The following is a 20070-nucleotide window of genomic DNA, read 5'->3' as shown; positions in this document are numbered from 1 at the left end:
TTTATTCTGTTTTGTAATTTTTAATATTTTTTATTTTAAATATTGAAAATAATTAATAAAAAATTATTTTATATTATATATACAAATTTAATTTTGATATATTTTTAATATAAAATAATTTTATACATGAATTTAATTATATGCGCAAAACTATAAACATTTTTATTAATCACATAAATAATTATTTAAAAAATATATATAATTAAATAATAATATAAAATATTTTACATAATGGATGTATTAAAATTATTACACTCGTCAAAATAATACAAATATCATTACTCGAAACCTTATCTATTATATATTAGGGCTATTGGTCCCAAACATACTAGGATGAATAGGATCGCAAAATAATGATAAAGTTGATGCCAATTCGAAGTAATGAACAAACTGCTGATATATTGACTAGAGCTCCAGCACTAAATCTATTTTGTATATGTGAAAGTAAACTAGTTAGGACTATTAGATATACATAGTCCAAGTTTGAGAGAGAGTGTTATATAACCAAGTTGTTAAAAGGTACTAGAAGTACAATTGTGATCGGTAACTTAGAGAATTTGTAAATTAAAGTCTAGTAGAGTGATCATTATATATATAGTTGTAAACTGTAATTAGCGGCTTCTTGATTCCATTTTATTCTGAGATGTAAAACACAATATTCAGTTTCTTTTCACATTCCTTCAACTTCTCTTCTCTTCCTTTCTCTTTTCTCTTCTGAGTTCTTGTACTACTTCACCTCAATTCTTCTTCTCTTCATATCCAACCTCACACAACAGAGTTGATGACGGTTGCTCTGCTTCGTTTACAGCTCTTCATTATAGTGCGATGAGCGTGGAGGAAGCAGAGGCCCCAATCACGAGATTGGATGTGAAAGGTCAACATCTCAAAAATTCTGCTACAAGAAAGCGTAAGCAAGGGATGAATCCTATACCAGAGCCAACAATGGCGAATCCGATTGGGAATCTTGATATTCGAACAATTGCAAACCTAGTGAATCAGGTGAATCAACTACAGTTTTATGACTACTCGCACAAATGTGAGTCCAATTTCAAATTCAATGAGTCCTTACTTCTTGTATTCTGGAGAAACTCCAGGAACTTCTTTAATTTCTACCATTCTTGGACCTAATAACTATCACGCCTGGAAAATAGCTATGTCGCGAGCTCTTATGTCTAAGAATAAGTGGCAGTTTGTTGATGGATCTATACCTAAACCAGCAAGAAAAAATCCATTGTTTAGTGTTTGGGAAAGATGTAATATGTATGTTGTTTTTTGGTTGAATCTGTCATTGAGTCCTGAAATTGCACATAGTGTAATGTGGATTACTGTAGTAGAACAATTATGGAAGGATCTTAGGCATATATATTATCAGGGAGACATTTTTCGACGCAAATATTGTCTTGATCTTCTCGAAGATTATGGCATGTTGGGAACAAAACCAACTTCTACACCAATGGACTACACTCACCACTTATCGAAGGACTCAGGAACTTTACTCGCTTCTAACTCTGAGTATCGAAGACTAGTTGGACGACTGTTGTATCTTACAGATACCAAACCAGAAATCTGCTATGCTATAAGCAAATTAAACCAATTCCTCAATTGTGCCACTGATAAACACTTTGAAGCTGCTTTGCGAGTTCTAAAGTATCTAAAGAGAGCACCAGCAAAGGGGTTGTTTTTCTCATCCACCACTGATCTCATCCTGTTTGGTTTCTTTGACAGTGATTGGGGCACATGTCCAGATTCTATAAAAGCAGTCACGGGCTATTATTTTTTTTTTTTTTTGGGACTTCTATCATTTCTTGGAAGAGCCAAAAAACAGGACACCGTCCAGCATTCTCGTGTGAAGTCGAATACAGGGCACTTGCTTCAGCAACTCGGGAAGCACAATGGCTCACTTACATGCTTAAGGAGCTTCAGGTCGAACAAGCTAAGCTAGTGATCATCTACTGTGATAGTCAATCTGCCTTACACATCGTTGCAAATCTGGTTTATCACGAGAGGACGAAGCATACAGAAGTCAATTGCCATATTGTGAGAAATAAATGGCAAGAGGGGGTAACAAAATTGATGCTAATTTAAAGTAGTGAATAAACTGCTGATATATTGACTAAAGCTCTAGCACCAAATATGTTTTGTGTATGTAAAAGCAAACTAGGATTATTAGATATACATAGTCCAAGTTTGAGAGAGGATGTTACATAATCAAGTTGTTAGAAGATGCTAGAAGTATAATTGTGACCGATAACTTAGAAAATTTGTAAATTAAAATCTAGTAGAGTAATCACTATATATATGTAGTTATAACTATAATTAGCAGCTTCTTATTTTTTATTTTTTTTTGAGATGTAAAACACAATATTCAATTTCTTTCACATTCCTTCAATTTGTTTTTTTTAGTTCTTGTACTACTTTACCTCAAATCTTTTTTCCTTCATATCCAACCTCATACAATAGAGTTGATGAAAGTTGCTTTGCTTCGTTTACAGCTCTTCATCAAATAATTAAAGGGTAAATAATATAGGCACTAATCAGTTGCGTAAATAATATATATAATGATAAGAGCTGTGGCAGCATAGTTTGCAAAAATAGTCTAAATTTAGCTAAATTAAAAGACAATTTGATGATGACCACATAAAAGTGATAGATGAAATGAATGAGTTAATTAAGAAAATCATTAATTTAAAATTAATAAAAAAAATTGTCGATGCTAATTAAGAACAACGAAAAAATGACTTGAAACATACTAGAGTTATTAATTTCACCTAGTTTTTAATTGTGATGACTCATGAATGTTGAACAAAATTCTATTACTTATTAATTCCTTGTTTAATATATATGATATAATAGTTAAAATGTTAATATAACTACATTTTTTTCTCAAAATCATGCCATTCTGAATGGACTTCTGGGTAATGCATGTGAATATATAAATAAAATAAATGTGGAGAAGAAGAATAGAGTAGTGTGCGGTTTCTTCATTTCCTCTGGCAATGTATTTGGGTGCCACTTCAACACATGAACCAACAGAAGACCAACTAAGAATGTTGGCCCATCACAAATCCTTGTCCCCTCATCTCTGTGTACCAATAATGGATTTTAGAAATGCAAATAAACCCAAACTAACGGTGCTAAAATTTTATGTGGTTAAAGCCTATGGTTTTCAGGGTATAATTAATGGGTCTGCCTATATATATAATCAGTCATTAGATAATTCTATATATTTAACAGTTCGATCGATCAGCTGATGGTTTGGACAATTTTTATTAAAATAATTTCCCCAATTAATTAGCTTGTTGATTGTTCCGAGTGTCGGCTAATCTAAGCATGTGGATTTTTTTTTTTTTTCAATTTGCTAATTGTGTGCTACTATATATATGCACATTATTGCATAATAATGCTAGCTAATAATAGGAGGAGTCAGTGAATTAGCTGGTGAGTTAATATAAAAACAAAGCTTTGGCATAAAACAAAAACAAGTCCCTAACATTTCTCCTTAAACTGTATGTAAATAAACATGATGAATTCTAGTACCAATTACTTGTTGTAAAATGACAATACAATCCTCACTCAAAAGATAAGGATTACAAAGGAAACAAGTCTTCCCAACTACCCTAATTATTGAAAGGACGAGATCGATGAAATATATATATAAACTACTTGGATGGTGATGGTTCGATTTTGATGGAGAGAGACCTCCCTAACAAAGCTCTTTACATACAGCTTATAGTGCATTGTGTACAAATGGAAAAAAGCATATTAATTTGATTTGAAAGCTTATATGTGATTGTGCACCAAATTTACAATTAATTAGTAGTATGTAGGACTGGAAGTGAGTCAAGCTAGCTCATAAGCCAACTCGAGCTCGACTCGTTAATAGTTCAATAAGTTGAATTCGTAAGCTGATGAGCCAAATTTGAATCTAAAATTGAGTTCATAAATTAAATAGAACAAACTTAAACTTGGATAAGATAAGCTTATTAAATTGTGAGTTGGTTCAATTATATATATATAGGACATAAATAAAAAATTCATAATTAATAGACACATAATATATAAAATTAATATTTTTATAATTTATTAATATAGAATTATATAAATTATGTTCTTATTATTTAAACCAATTTGTGAACTCGAGTTAGTTCATAAATTTTCGGTGAATCAAGGTTAAACTTAAAAAATAAGTTTAATTGTTAATAAATTAAATCGTAAATCAAGTTTAATTTTCGTGAATCGGTTTGAGTTTGATCTAGCTCAACTCAGTTCGATTCACTTTTAGCCGCATGTGATATGCTTAGGTTGCACTTTTCTTCTGAATTTTGATGCTAGCTAGCTAGACAAATATAACCAAGCCACATTTTCAAGATTATACTAATGACGCTACATTGACAACTTCTATCACTAAAAAAAAAAAAGCCGGAAGTTAGAGGCGGTTTAGATTATCCTAAATCCTAATGACGCCGCATTATTGACTAGAGTTCTTTCACGTAAAAAAAAAAAAAAAAAAACCCCGGAAGATAGAGGCGCTTTTTTAGTCTGCAGTCAAACCAGTCATATCATATTTAGTGTTGGTTTTAATCAAATCGCCGTTAATGGAGGCTGTTTTGCTGTGATCACACTTTAAACCACCACTAAATCGAACCATCTTTATTTTCTATTTTGCAAAGGTCCAGAATCCAACTTGATTTTCTTTTCCCAAAATTTTCTATGCAACTTTGAGACTAAAAATAGCCAAGTTTGTTTTGCATTTATTTTAAAAAAATCATGATGAATGGATCGGAATAGAATCTGAATATATGTTCATACACACATTACTTTAATGTTGTGATAATTTAATATTGTTTATGATAAAATTAAAAATTGTATTTAGTACAAAGTTATATATATATATAGTTTAATTTTTTTAGTGTGTATTTAATTTTATATTAATAATGAATTATGATAGTTGATTTTTGCATAAAACCTAATATAGTTGATAGGTAAAATCTGAATATTTTCTTTTAACTTTCTTTTTCTTGTATATATGTATACAGTGATTTTTCCTCACCACTACCTGAAATATATTTAAAAAAAAATCTGAAAAACAAACATAATCCGAAATATAATGTTTTAAGATTTTTAAAAATTTCAATTCCTAACTTCTTATATATAGATATAAAAATATTACGAATATACTAAACTTAGTAATTAAAATTAATTATTATATATATATATATATATATATATTTTTATAATGTGTATTTTATACTTTTATATATATTTTATATTAATGACAAATTTTGATAACTGATTTTTATGTAAAACTTAATATAATTGAAATAGATAGGATCTGAATATTTATTTTTAATTTTCTTTTTTTTTGTATATATGTATACACATACAATGAAAAAAAGATATTTGCCCCTACAAAGTTTTAAAAAAAATACTAATACTATATATATATATATATATATATATATATGTCTTTTGTTATATTATGTTTATCCTAAAAAATATATAAATAATTTTTTGTGTTTTATGTTAAATTTTTTTTGTTAAACTTACATATAATAATAATAATAATAATAATAATAATAATAATAATAATAATAATAATAATAATAATAATAATAATATTATTATTATTATTATTATTATTATTATTATTATTATTATTATTATATTATTATTATTATTATTATTATTAAATTTGAGTAAGTATAATAATAATAAATAAATAAATAAACTAAAAAAATAATGATGATTAATTTCATTGTATTAGTTAATTAGTTGATAATTAAATTAAAATTTAATTTTTTAACTAAACACAATTTAAATTATTAGTGATTTTTTAAAAATTATTTAAGAAAAAAATATTATCTATATATTAATATTCATTACTAAAATAATATGGAAGAAGGAGGTGCATGTGAATGAAAAATTATTTGGATGATTTGGTTAGAATTATTGTATGAATATGAAGCATTATTATATATATATATATATATATATATATATATATATATATAGTTTAATTTTTTTAATGTGTATTTTATATTTTAATATGTATTTTATATTGATGACGAATTTTGATAATTATTTTTTGCGTAAAATTTAATATGATTGATATAGATAGGATCTGATGAATATTTTTTTTTAATTAACTTTCATTTTCTTTTATATATGTATACAGTAATTTTTCCTCACCACTACCTGAAACTTTATGAAATGAAGCTTCTCAATGTCCTATATGGACCATATAGACATAGGAAACTTCATCCAATTCTTTCACCGAATAACAATATATAGTTTAGAATTATAGTCCGATCTAATTTTTTTTTTCATAAAAAACTGATTGAATTCAATTATAAATTATATTATAATTTATTATAGATGGATAAATTCGTTATAATTTTAATTGAAAGTGATTACAACAATAACTTATTAAAAAATAAAATAATAACAAATTTGTATATTCTGCTAACACGATCCACAACACGGAAGAAACAAGGGGAGACATTAAACCTTGGACAGTTGGACTAGTTGATTAATAATTATATTCTCTACTATTATAATGAACCCTAGAAAAACGACAAGGATTATATATATGATGATTAATGATGATACGATTCCACGTTACTTAAGAAAATAATTATGATTAATAATGGAATCAATTCACCAAGACACCAAACATGGTACTGCCATGCACTCAGATTCTGAACGCAGGCATGTGGCATGAAAATCGTTTAAATCGTCATTTCTTAATCAATCAATATCTCTATCTAAATCCCAGACCGCGCAGCCTTATCACAAACTCAAATCTAGCGTGCAATATAATCATCAGGGTTATATATATATATATATATATATATGCCAGCATGATAACATACATGAATATATATAATAGTGAGGTTCCTCAACTTTAAATAAATATATATATTTGCATTATTTACTTGAACTTAGAATTAAAGAAATCCATTTTGTTTGGGGAGAAAATAAGAAATTTTCATGTTTTATACTTGTATATGTGTGTAGTGGCAGAAACAATAAAATCCCCCAACCTTCAAAGTAGCATTTGATCAATAATGAATTCTTACTTTATTAGTACTGTAGTTCATCATCATCAGCATTTATTTAAAACTAATCCGGGAATGCAAAATCCAACAGAGATATACAAGACAATATTGAATAAAAAAGTACAAATGTATATAGAATATTAAGAGAAAGGAGAAATTAAACAAATTGAAGTTGTGAATAATGAAAGAGAAAAAAAGAGAAAGAAAGAGGACACATGCACGAAGGTGGGGGCGCAGATGTAATACAAAAAGAAGAAAAGAAGCATAAAAGAACAGCTATATATATATAACATATTGATTTCTCTGTATCAGAAATTAAAGCAAACAATAACATAACGTAAAATACAATTAACGATTCTGTTAGTTTCTTCTGAGAACAAGTTTCAAGAATGAAAGGAGGCAACAGTGGCAGGGAGATTATGCTGGGGAATTCTCGGAAGTGGATAATTGTGGTGGTCACCATATGGCTGCAGGCCTTCACCGGCACCAACTTCGATTTCTCGCAGTACTCCTCCGCCATGAAATCCGCCCTCAACATATCGCAGATGCAGCTCAACTACCTAGCCACCGCCAACGACATGGGCAAGCTCTTTGGCTGGTCCTCCGGTTTCGCCCTCATCTACTTCCCTCTTCCTGCCGTCATGTTCATCGCCGCCGCCATGGGATTTGTCAGCTACGGCCTCCAGTGGCTCCTTCTCCAAGGCTTCATCCACCTCCCTTATTTTCTGGTAAACCCTATCTCCAAAATCAAAACACATACATGACTTATGCTATTTTATTAGTCGTAAAAATATTGGTTAGTTTATAAGCTAATTTAATTTGTTACCGCAAGCATCTTTAGACGATTGCTAAATGCACTATATCATATACAGGCCAGTTCTTCTTCCTCTCCCTGGCCGCTTAAAATTGATCGCACATTAAATTTACGTTGATACATACATTACACTTGTTTTCTGGTTAAATGGTTGCTTGTTGATCAATCATATGGATATTATTGAAGCAAATTAAAAATAATATTATTTAAATTAAAATGCTGACTAAACTGAAAATTTAAAGGATTAGTAGTGTTGATTAATATCATATATAGAAAGAGGACGCCACTAGCTAGTTTATAAATTAATATATACAGAAATTGCATGTTAGCTTTTTGTCCGTAGTGGAAAATGGGTGTATGCTGCACGTGTCCAGCTCATACGAAGCTTTGATATGCGTTTAATATTGATTTCAGGTGTTTGTTGTGAGTGTGTTAGGAGGGGTGAGCATATGTTGGTTCAACACAGTGTGCTTTGTTCTGTGCATAAGGAGTTTTCCGGTGAAGAGAGCACTGGCACTGTCCCTCACCGTCAGCTTCAATGGTGTGAGCGGGGCACTCTACACGCTGGCCGCCAATTCAATAGACCCTTCATCTCCTACTCTCTATCTCCTTCTCAATGCCCTTCTTCCCCTTCTCGTCTCCTTCGCCGCCGCCTTGTTGGCCCCAGTTATGCCCCACTCTCCTGCTCATCATGATCACTCTAACAGCGACTCCATCATGTTCCTAGTACTCAACTTCCTGGCCACTCTCACTGGCCTCTACCTCCTCCTCTTTGCCTCCCATGCATCCGCGGGCGATGTGGCATCCAACAGGCTCTTCTTGGGGGGCGCCATTTTCCTTCTTGTCTTGCCCTTATTCGTTGCTTATGCCAGCTCGTGGTCTCGTCCAACAGTTCATGACGACGACCTCGAGCTGCATAAGGAACTCATCATTAGCTGCAAAAGGATGCTGGAAGAAGAGCAGTGTGGCGGCGCCGTTCTTGGAAGGCTGGATTTCTGGCTCTACTATGTTACCTACATTTGCGGAGGAACTATTGGGCTTGTGTATAGCAATAACCTGGGACAGATTGCGGAGTCAGTGGGCACGAGTTGTGACATTTCTACACTTGTGATGGTGTATGCCTCCTTCTCCTTCTTCGGTCGCTTGCTTTCGGGTCTACCCGACTATATTGGTAGCAAATTGTACTTTGCAAGAACTGGTTGGCTATGCATTGCACTAATACCCACCCCAGTTGCATTCACATTCATGGCGCTATCACAAACTCCCCTCGCACTCCCCATAGGCACGGCGTTGATAGCCTTCAGTTCCGGATTCATATTCGCTGCTGCCGTCTCCGTCACGTCGGAACTCTTTGGTCCCAACAGTGTTGCCGTCAATCACAACCTTCTCATAACAAACATCCCAATTGGATCCCTGCTCTACGGCTTCCTGTCCGCCTTACTCTACGACGCCAACACAAACTCCGGCGTGTGCATTGGCAGGCAGTGCTACTTCTGGACTTTTGTGTGCTGGGCTTGCACAGCTGTCCTCGGACTGCTTTCTAGTCTCCTCTTGTTCTTCAGAACCAAACATGCATACCAATTACATGATGGCTTTGTAAGAGGATGAACCAATAAGGGGGAGGGTTTAGTTGTAGCAATGTGTGCATGACTACAAGAATCACTGCAATTTCTAATGAAATCATACTCTTTCATGAGAACAACACAACCCTCTCACCACTCGCTAGATATAGATATCATCATTTTAGTTCAATATATAATGCTCAAGCTATTATATTATTGCATTTTCTTATTATGCCTAATCATAATATACATTTCTTTCTATTATATATTGGTAAATATTTCTATCAAATTGTTTTTATATAAAATTATTAGATAATTTAATATAAGTTTAATATATTTTATTAAATTATTATCTATTAGTTTTCGACTATCAAATTTATCCTATGTATTTGCTCTCATCTATTATTCTTAAATACACTTATTTTTAACTCTTTTCTCTAGTTGACTGAATCATATATAACAATTTTTGATTGTTAATGTAAATGTACTACTTGCGGAAAACATCTATTCAATCTATATTTTTGTTAGTATTATTTAAGTTTATTTTTTATTAATTTATATAAAATTAATTAAAAAATTTAATTCGTCTTTATAATTATCTTAATTTTTTAAATAAATTTTTTATTTTTTATCTTTTCAATATTTTAAAAAGTAACATATATTTAGATTCTTACTTATTTAAGTATTAGGAGAATAATTAGAAGGATGAATTAAGTCTCTAATTAATTAATATTATTCACATTTTATTATTTTATATAACTATTTTTTAATAATAATTATTAAAAATATATTACATATTTATATATGATTAATAAAGATTAATAAGTTATAATATAATGGTGTAATAATTACAAATAAAATGAACACCTGTATTATTATATAGTCATCTATTATTACTATATTTTTTGTATTACTATTAATTTTTTAATATTAAATCCACACAGTGAAAAGTGACACATATATAAATTAAGGCTTATTTCGAAAATTCTAGTATTATATGAATATATATGTAATAAATTCTTCAGGATTATAAATATCCAAAGGTAAAATATTGGATATATTTATTTAATACTATTATAACCTTTTTTAGCCTTTTTTTTTCATTTTTTTTCTTTTCTTAAGTAAGAGTTGTAATACTATTTAATACTATTTTACAACTCACAATATTCGTTAGATTAAATACACAATAATAGTTAAATAATAATATTTTCATGTTATGTATGTTATTATTTGTAATATTTATTAGATTAAATATATCATCGTATATATAACACTTAGAAACTTCATATAAAATAAAAGAATTTCTTTAGAAAATCAACTAAAAGTAAAAGTGAACTTGGCCCAATCAACTAGTTAAAAAATAAGTCTATTATAAAAAAGTCTTTCATTATCCTAATTCTTAAATTTTAAAATAAAAAATAAAAAAAATGTTGACTTACTTAGTTGGCTCTTTACACTGAATCATAAAAACTACAACATGAGAAGTAATTATGAGGAAGAGAATTGTGCATTCATCTCTCTTCACCATTACCATTAAAAAAATTATAATGCATCTGAGTAAATAAAATAGGATTATTACCACGGTGTCATGTATTCTTGAATAATCATTAAGACTTCACTAAGCTGAATAATATATATAGCAGATGGATTATTCGATATACATGAAGTTGTTAAAAAATATAAAGGATACGTATTATTATATATAGGCATGGATCGGAACTTAATTGGCTTTGGTACAATCGGTAGGCTTAAAAGAGACAGCGCGAGCATCAAGATCATATCCCACTAAGAAGTTGGTCTGAGCAATGTTCCCAAAAACAGATACTTCTTGTTGTGTTGGCAAAATTGCCAAACACACCACACCATCTGCAACCTCTACGAAGGTATTGATTGAGCGTAGCACCACTCGAGCCCCCTTGAAATCTGCAGTGACATTCGGAAATTCAGTCTCCCCCTCGACCCTGTAACAAAGGTTAAATGTTCTGCTAGGGTCAACCGTCTTGGGAAGGCTTATGGCGTCTTCCAAAGCCGAACTCAATCGAAGAACTGTCTCTTGTGGTAGCAATGTGAGCGTTGTGCCAGAATCAATGACGATATTCCCCCCTCCTCCTCGAATTACACCGTTTGATGACGGGAGTGGGATTGTCTTGTTGCCAACGCTGAGGGATTCAAGTGTGAGGAAGTAGAAGGCGTCGTAGGCAGGATCACTCTGAATAGGAGTTGAGACACCAGAAACAAAGGCATCGGAACCGAAGCTTATCTTGCTGGTGGATTTAGAAGAATATGGTGCTAGACAATAGGAGAATTTTCTCCCAGACTCACCTAACTGAGAAACTAAGGAAAGTTTGCCAGCACCAAGCCCTATGATGCCGCTCCCTCCTATTTTCTGAAAAGTCCCCGTGCTTATATGTGAACATCCGAATATATTGTTGCGAATGACAGCTCCGCCGATGGTAATACTTTCAATGGATAGCGTTCCCTGGGTTCGGGAACCGTCGGCATATCCATAAAGATACTCACATGTGCCGTTGCTTCGGTCACAACCTGAGCTTATGGTTTGTAGGTCGAAACACACGTCAGCCTTGCATGAGATGGTGTTGTAAGAGGACGAACGGCGGGGATCGAAGATGGGGAAGTTTTGCTTATAGCATTGTGTGCATGGCAGGCACTGAGTCCATGTTAGATCGCTGCCAGTGTCTGCTATTGCCACAAACTCCACCGGTGGAGTTCCAATGGATATCCGCATCAGATACTCTATATCGCCCGGACTCAGAGGGGCCTCTATTTTGTTCTCGAAATGGTTCAGTCGCTTCCGTGATCGCTCGATTGCATCCTGCAAATGCTCGTAGTGGCTTCTTGATGGGTTGTAAAACGGGGACGCGGGAGAATGCCGGGGAATCAGTTCCGTGCTGAACCCATCAACAGTCATTCCCAACACCACCAACACCACCGTTACAACCACCACTGCAATTTGAAATCTGCTGCTGCCGCCCATTTTTTAAGATTCAGTAGTGTAGTGCTTGATGAGAACCTATTAACATTCTTCAATTTATAATGACGAGATCGATCTAAGTCAATTACCTGGTCACAGCTAGCTACCTAGAGATCGATAGGATCGTTTTAATTTGGTAACACTATTGTTTCTTTATTTTTTTGTGTATTCTTAATATATATCATTCCTTTTTATGCTACTTTGTATCTTTTAGTTCTTAATTAGTCTAAACACATAGTTATTATTCACGTATGTGTTGTGTAATATAAATGTCTACAAAATAGAATATTGTTCAATTTGTACATGTTATTATTGTTTGTGATTTCATACTATACATTGACTCATCATTTAAATTGTATGTGATATTTTATTATTACTACTTATGGTATGTTTATAGGACAAAACAAAATTGAAATTGATTTGATTTTGAAATCAATTAATTACTTTGTTTGAGGATGGATACAAAATATAAATTGAATTAATTGATTTGTAAATCTCAAGAATTTAAATTATAGCTAGACTCAAATCCCTTCAAATTTGTTATCTATCTATTATGGATTATTAAAATCGGGGTTTTTTTTTATTAAAATTATAGCTGACATGAAATAACATTTTTAAAGGTATCTTTTGATTTATTTTATTTGATTTATTTAATGTATTATTTATTTATTTGATCTGATTAAAATCAGTATTAAATTATTTAATAGAAATTATGCATAAAAAATTGAAAGGACAAATTTGTATTTTTACCCATTTATACACTTCAATCTTAGATTTCTTTACAATTTTAAAGAGAAAACTTTAATATGAACTCCACATATACTTTTGTATTTTTAATTCAATTTCTTTTTCGATTCAAACAATAAAAAATTTATTTTTTCATCTATTTTTTTTTTTTCAAATTCTTTTATACCAAACAATGTGTAAGACTTTTGGATCCATGGGTATGCAAAAGTCCCACGTGCACGTGTAATATAACTATATCTTGTGAAGAGAATAAAATAATATCAATTTATGCCATATATATTTTTGGCAAACTCATGAATTCATATATCTTTCCCTATATACGTTATCTATCTATTCCTTTTGTAGCGATTGACACCTCGGCCAAATTCATCCAAGGATTTACATTTGCAAAACAAGGTGAAAATACGCATCATAGATGCTTGAATCAATATGAGTGAGAAATAAAAGTGGATACATATGGAGTGTCCAAAAGAGTGGAGAAATGAATTTTTGCCAGTCGCAATGCAAAAAAAAATAAAAATAAATAAAAAAAGAGCCAAGTTATGTATGAAATATTGAAATAAGGAGAATAACAAGATATCAAAAGTCAAAACATACTATTTTTTATCTGAAGTCCAAAACAAAAACTTGATATTGTGTATTATACGTCGTTCAGATAGACATGCATGCATGGCTATCTTTTGAAACTAATAATTTGCCATTCTCGTGAAGGTGAAAGCAAAAGTAACTAACTAACTAAGTGAGCGCAATGAAGACTTAAATTAAAATATATAGTAGATTGATTGATTATTCGATAATTAAGTTGAAGATGAGAAAGATATATAGGTCCGGAATTATTGGCATAGCTATGTAAGTTAAAGTTAACTGGCTAGCTTAGCTAGTGAGTGGTGTTTGGTACAATCGGTAGACTTAAAAGTTAAAAGAGAGAGTAGGAGCATGATATATCATATCCTACTAAGAAGTTGATCTGTGCCTAGTTGGCAAAAAGAGATAATTGGACATTGAAATGGGCAGTAGTGATATTCGGCCCTTCAGGTTTCAAGTGAGGGAAGTATCCCCGGCCCATAAACATAATTATTGAAGACAAGACAACACGTGTCATAAGACAGGTGAATTACTAGATAATTTGCGAGTAAAACACCAACGAGTTCCCTGTCCATTTCTTCGAATCACAACGCGACCCTTAACCTAAAATACAATCTATTTCGGTCCCTGATCCTGTGCTCTGTCTTCTAACGCAGTCCTTCTGTCACGTATTTTCACGGCAAAAATTTGACAAAAATTACTGACGTATGTAGGCAAGTGGATGACATGGATGACTGAAGTGGTTACGTGGAAGATGGAAGCCCACGTGACTTGGTGGAAAGGACATGGGCCTATTTATTCTCATCAACAACACACAAACGCCGTCGTTTTGAGGTTTTCAAGCGTTTTTATTAGATAAGTCTGGTCGTCTCTTTTCCTTATTTCGTGTATGGAACCCAGACCACCGTGAGCAATAGCAGAGAGTGTGGGAGTGGAAGAGATGCGTCGAACGATGAGGGTAGGAGTATTTCTGTGAGCTCTGTTGGACATTGTTGGAGCGAGGAAGAAGAAAAGATTCGTTACCCCAAAATGCAATTGTGGAATTCATACAATTCTATTCATGTCATCAACATAGTCGAACCCTAATAGGCTATTATTTGGATGCCCATACTTCAAAGTATGAAATAATTAGTTATATTCTTGTTCCTGTTAAGATTTGTAGCAAGCATTTCTTCATTGCAATTCTAGTTTTTGGCCTGGCTATGTCTTCGGAAGGCTCTTCCTACTGCGCATTTCGTTTTATGAGGGGCATTTCGCACACGGATAGCTGTCCACGATGTTTCTCAGGTCAGGAATCGGTTTTACATTGTATTCGGGATTGTACAAAAGCCCAACTAGTTTGGCAAACAGCGCCCCTTTAGATTCTTTTCTGGTTTCTGGTGGATTTGGCGTTCGAGAAATAACGAGATCTTTCATCCTCACGAGCATTGGACCACAGCAGGCAAGGTAATTGATATGGCTTTGTCCTTGGAAAAGGAGCTCCGAAATATTTTTGAGTTGCAACGACTGTCTATCCCCTCCACCATTAGTGGCTCTTGGATTCCCCCCTTAGTGGGTACCTTTAAGATTAATTGTGATGCTAGCTATCCTGGCAATGGTGCTCGAGTTGGTTTTGCTTGTGTTAGCAGAGATTGGAAGGGAAGGTGACAACGAGGCTGTTTGGGAACAATTGAGAGTCGTAGCATTTTGCAAGGAGAGTTGTTTGCTATTTGGAGATGCTTTCTTTTAGCATGAGACTCGGGACAAAGAGACATTATATGTGAGACAGACTGTGTGGAGGTTTTTACTATTGTCAATAATTTACATGATTGCTCTGGGTTTATTGATCCTTTGATGTTAAAAATCCGAGATATCATGTCTTGGAAATGGCGTACTGATCTTTGGTTGATCTTGAGAGATGCAAATACAGTAGCAGATATCGTGACAAAGACTGCAATGAGGACCCTTTCTCCTAAAGTGGAACTTCCGTTGTTTTAGAAGGAGTTTAAGAGTACTATTCAACGAAACTGTCTTTCTTAAGCAGTTTCTTATTTATTTTTTCTTTTTTAGTTGTTGTTTATTTTTTTTTAAGTCACAAAAAAAACCTTAAAAATAAGTTTGAGATTTATCCAAAACTTTATGTGCTATGTATTCTTTAACTCTCCATATTTTAGTTAGGAGACATAAAATTTTGGAAAGTAAGTTTACTTGTCTCTTCAAAATGTCGTATTTTTTGCAAAGTAAATTTTGGATATTAGATGAATAGATGGGAATGAGATAAAAGAAGTTGGAAAGCGAGGGAAGTGGTGAGTCTACGAGGCAAGGATGGCTTTGTTGCTGCATTCTCCCTTTCCCCCATCTCTCTCTCCCCGCTCACATCTCCACCCGAATCCTAACCCTAACTCTGCTCCCAATCGTTTCTTCCTTTTCGTCATTCCCGTCACTTATAATGCCGCTTTTCGATTCTCCGCTCACCATCGTCTGCTTCCATCGCCCTCCCCTGCCATCCCCTGCCGTCATTCCTTACTAACAACCCCTCTTCAGCTGCCGGGGGCTGCTCTGCGCCTCGCCGTTTCGGTGCTGCTGTTTCTCTGCTTCAGCTTCTGCCTCGGCGGCGTTCGAGCTTGTTCGGCATCTATGCCCTCTGTTGCCACCGCTGCTTCCTCCGTTAACGAGGACCAAACGGTTCAAGGTTCTCTTTTATGTAGTTACTTTTCTGGAAACCCGAGATAATACGTATAGATTAATACATACATTTTCAATTTTTGCGGCTGCAGATGATGGCGATGAAGGAAAACATGATAATGAAGAAAATGTGGAACTAGAAGCAGCTTTTAATACTTGGAAATCCAAAACATTTGCATTGACTGTTCCTTTGAAAGTTGTTGCTCTACGCGGTTCTCTGCCTCCTTCGTGGATCAAGGTCTGGCCTTTCTGTGCCTATTCTCTGTTTTGCTTTCCTTTATCTCCATTGCTGCTTCCTCAGAACAACATTTCTGTTTGAATCCCTGTTTGTTATTACTTTACTTTACTCCCCAAATAATGCAGTGTTTGAATCCCTGTTTGAATCCCTGTTTGTTATTACTTTACCTTGGTCCTCCAAATACTTTTTATTCAATTATGCCCCGCAAACATACAAAGTCTCATTGCTTCGGTCCCTCGATATATAACTCATGGATTAATCTCTGAATTAGGGATCTCATTTTCTACGCTAATCTCTGTCATTTTGATGGAGAATGATTCATTGCATGACCTTTTTGCATAAATAAGGGGAAAAATTTTTGGAAAAGAAAAACAAAAGGTTCCAAGGAGGCAAGGACCAAGGTGTTGTCTAACACTTGTATCTTTAGAGGATGTTTCTCTAAAACATTCCTATATTCAATTTACAGTTCATCTTCTGACTGCTGAGAATGTACTAGTTCGTGATGAAGTTTCCTTCTGTTCTTTCTTTTCATTTCAAATAATTCATAGTTGTTTATACTGGATGTCAATAACTTACTCTGTAGTGTCATTTTTTTCCTCTTCATTCATAGGACTTCATAAATTCTCAAGGAAAGAGATTAAAGTTTAATGTGAAGTATCATGCCAGTCTTGATGGTATCTTTTCTGAGCTATCAATTCCTTTTACTAAAGGAAATCTCGGGCCTGCCTCTGCTTTGGCAGCAGATATTGTTGGAATTGGTGATTCATGGCTTAAATTTGCCATTAAAAAAGCTATAATTGAGCCAATAAGGGATGTAGAAGATCAGGATTGGTTTAAAGGCTTAGATGAGAAATGGAAGGTAACAATAAATTATCTGTTTCTTATTAAATCATGCTGTGCCACCCTTGACTTGTTGTGCAAAGTTATTCTTTAGAAGGCAAACTTTTTGTTTTCTGAGCTTTGTAGTGTGAAATAATGATTCTGCAATCATAAATAAAAATTTCTGAGTACCTTTATTCCATAAGTAAATCTCTTGAAAGTATAGTTTTATGTTCCTCTTACAAAATTCCAGGTATATCTACGCAGGAACTGTGAGGGAGAAATGGATCCTAAAGGTGACATATGGGCGGCTCCGTATAGATGGGGCTGCATGGTAATAGCATACAAGACAAATAAATTTCAAAACCATAAGTTGGCTCCTATAGAGGTGAGTTGTCTTTTAATGGACCCGTTAAAACTCTTGCAAGGCATTTATGGGCTTATATAAACTTCAATTACAGGATTGGGAAGATCTGTGGCGGCCTGATCTTGCAGGGAAAATTGCAATGGTTGATTCTCCTAGAGAAGTTGTTGGTGCAGTTTTGAAGTATATGGGGGCTTCCTACAATGCAAAGAATATCAACTTGGAAGTCAATGGTGGGAGAGATGCTGTCAAGCTCAATTTGGCATTGCTTGCAAAACAGGTATCTGTACTGGATAATCAATCAACTGTTTGCTGTCTTTTTATCCTGATTATGATAGTGATGCAGAGCTGTACAGATTAGTAGTTAAAAGGTTTTTTTGACAGTGTAGTTAAAAGTTACTATAGTCTAAGACTAGCACTTTTAAAAGTTATTAGATTAAAGTCCATGAATGTTTGCGGAGTATGGACAGTATGGCCTTTATAAAAGCTATTTGAGCTTAAGGTATAGAAAGTATAGAGGACCAGCCTCCTTGTACTCAAATTCAGCTTTCAATAAAGAAATTTGGGATGGAAAGGATTAATTTTTAGGCTTGTTGATCAGGAGGTTTTGATGCTGTGTAAAATTTCCACTCTTTCAAAAGTTATCTATTAAGTGAAGACAACTTGTCTTTGTAGGTCCGATTGTTTGATAGTGTAAACTACCTAAAAGCTTTTGGAGTTGGAGACGTGTGGGTAGCTGTTGGATGGAGTAGTGATGTTATCCCTGTTGCTAAGCGCATGTCTGATGTTGCAGTTATTGTTCCAAAGTCTGGAGCAAGTTTATGGGCGGATCTCTGGGTATGTCTCTTATATGCCTTGTCTCCAATATCTTCTTAAAAATTGTTAGCAAATGTATCATGCTATTCTGATGTATTGATCTAATTCGAAAAAATATCATTAATCATGAACTTTATTTCCCATTAGACAATAGGTCACTAGGAATATATGATCTTGTTTTTCTTTTGTTATCCTTCTTTTTTGTTTCCCACTTTTCTAGGCAATTCCTGCTGCTTCCAGGATTCAAACAAATCAGATTGGTGGGCGCATCAGGGGACCATCCCCATTAATCCATCAGTGGATAGAGTTTTGTCTTCAGGCTGCAAGAGCACTGCCTTTTAAGCAGGAGGTAATCCCAGGTGCCTCTCCCTCTCAAATTCAAGATCATTCAGCCAATATGCCTGTGAACATGGAGTTTACCAAGGGTAGGCCAAGGCTAAACACCAATCTCATTGATGGAGCACCACCTCTGGACATTAGAAAAAGGTGCGAGTTTCTCGAGCCTTTATCTGACTCAACACTGTCGGATTATCACTGGTTGCTTGCCTCTATCCAAGAACCTGGCAATGGGTTGGTACACAAAATGTATCAGTACATCTCAATGGTGGCTAAATCTTCTGGGTGGTTTGGTTCAAAACAGACATGAATACGGAGCTGCTAGCTGTGGAATGGCTATAGAGGATATATATCTTAATGGTGAATGGTCTGGAATTTCCAAAGCTGGCCATTTAGTTTGAAGATCGTGGAAGTCCATTTTCAGTATTACCGGCTTAGAGGTTGTGGTCAAGCCCCAGTAATGTTATATTTTTCTTAGATGTACATCGGGTTCTTTCAATGTAATTTTTCTCACTTAATGTTACTTTTATATATATACTGTCAAGTGAACACAATCATGAGCTGTTGGTTCTTGACCAAGGTTCATTGATAGGTGAATGCAACTAACTGTAAAATCCCTACAATACCCTTACTCCTCTTTTTTCCATTACTCCTCTTTTTTCCAAGCCAAACCCTAATCCTCTTCTAACACACACAACACACCCCTGAGAATGAAAGAAAGAAAAAGAGACAGAGAAGAGAACCAAGACACCAGAGAGAGAAAGAGAAGGAGGTGTGCCGTGCCTTGTTGCCGTCGCTGAAGCATCCATCGTCGCTGTGGTTGCTTGGGTCATCGTCGAAGGGAGCCGTTGCTAAGCTTGAGAGAGTGAATGAGGGAGCTTCTTAGAGAGAGAAGGGGTTCATGGAGGAGGAAGAACCGCGATGAGGGAAGAAGGGAGGGCCGCCTCCGTCACAGACAAGCCATTGCCATTGAGGCTGCCGCTGTCTCTGTTGGGGGGCCGCCGTCATTGCTGAATGAAGGAGAGTTTGAGCTGGCCAGAGAAGGGAGGAAGAGAGGGTCGCAATGAAGGAGCCG

General features: G+C 34.0%; 3 protein-coding genes across 3 annotated transcripts; 2 read left to right on the top strand and 1 right to left on the bottom strand.

Annotated features, from left to right (window-relative positions):
• Positions 1 to 7447: 7447 nt before the first annotated feature.
• On the top strand, positions 7448 to 9480 carry LOC107619861 (protein NUCLEAR FUSION DEFECTIVE 4-like). Its single transcript, XM_016322100.3, has 2 exons — positions 7448 to 7786; positions 8287 to 9480. Exons 1-2 carry the CDS (start codon positions 7448 to 7450, stop codon positions 9478 to 9480), a joined length of 1533 nt encoding a protein of 510 aa, XP_016177586.1.
• A 1674-nt stretch (positions 9481 to 11154) lies between these two features.
• LOC107619860 (aspartic proteinase CDR1) lies at positions 11155 to 12429 on the bottom strand. Its single transcript, XM_016322099.3, has one exon. It carries the CDS (start codon positions 12427 to 12429, stop codon positions 11155 to 11157), a length of 1275 nt encoding a protein of 424 aa, XP_016177585.3.
• A 3409-nt stretch (positions 12430 to 15838) lies between these two features.
• Positions 15839 to 19618, top strand: LOC107622406 (putrescine-binding periplasmic protein-like protein). The gene is made up of 7 exons (XM_088502515.1): positions 15839 to 16429; positions 16515 to 16660; positions 17271 to 17519; positions 17733 to 17867; positions 17941 to 18123; positions 18519 to 18680; positions 18880 to 19618. The coding sequence occupies exons 1-7, from the start codon at positions 16063 to 16065 to the stop codon at positions 19303 to 19305; spliced, it is 1668 nt and encodes a 555-aa protein (XP_088358641.1). The 5' UTR covers positions 15839 to 16062; the 3' UTR covers positions 19306 to 19618.
• Positions 19619 to 20070: the final 452 nt, after the last annotated feature.

This window comes from Arachis ipaensis, chromosome B10, assembly GCF_059453495.1.
Source record: "Arachis ipaensis isolate K30076 ecotype BB chromosome B10, ASM5945349v1, whole genome shotgun sequence".
Lineage (NCBI taxonomy): Eukaryota > Viridiplantae > Streptophyta > Magnoliopsida > Fabales > Fabaceae > Arachis > Arachis ipaensis.
This window is presented reverse-complemented; position numbering and strand designations above follow the sequence as displayed.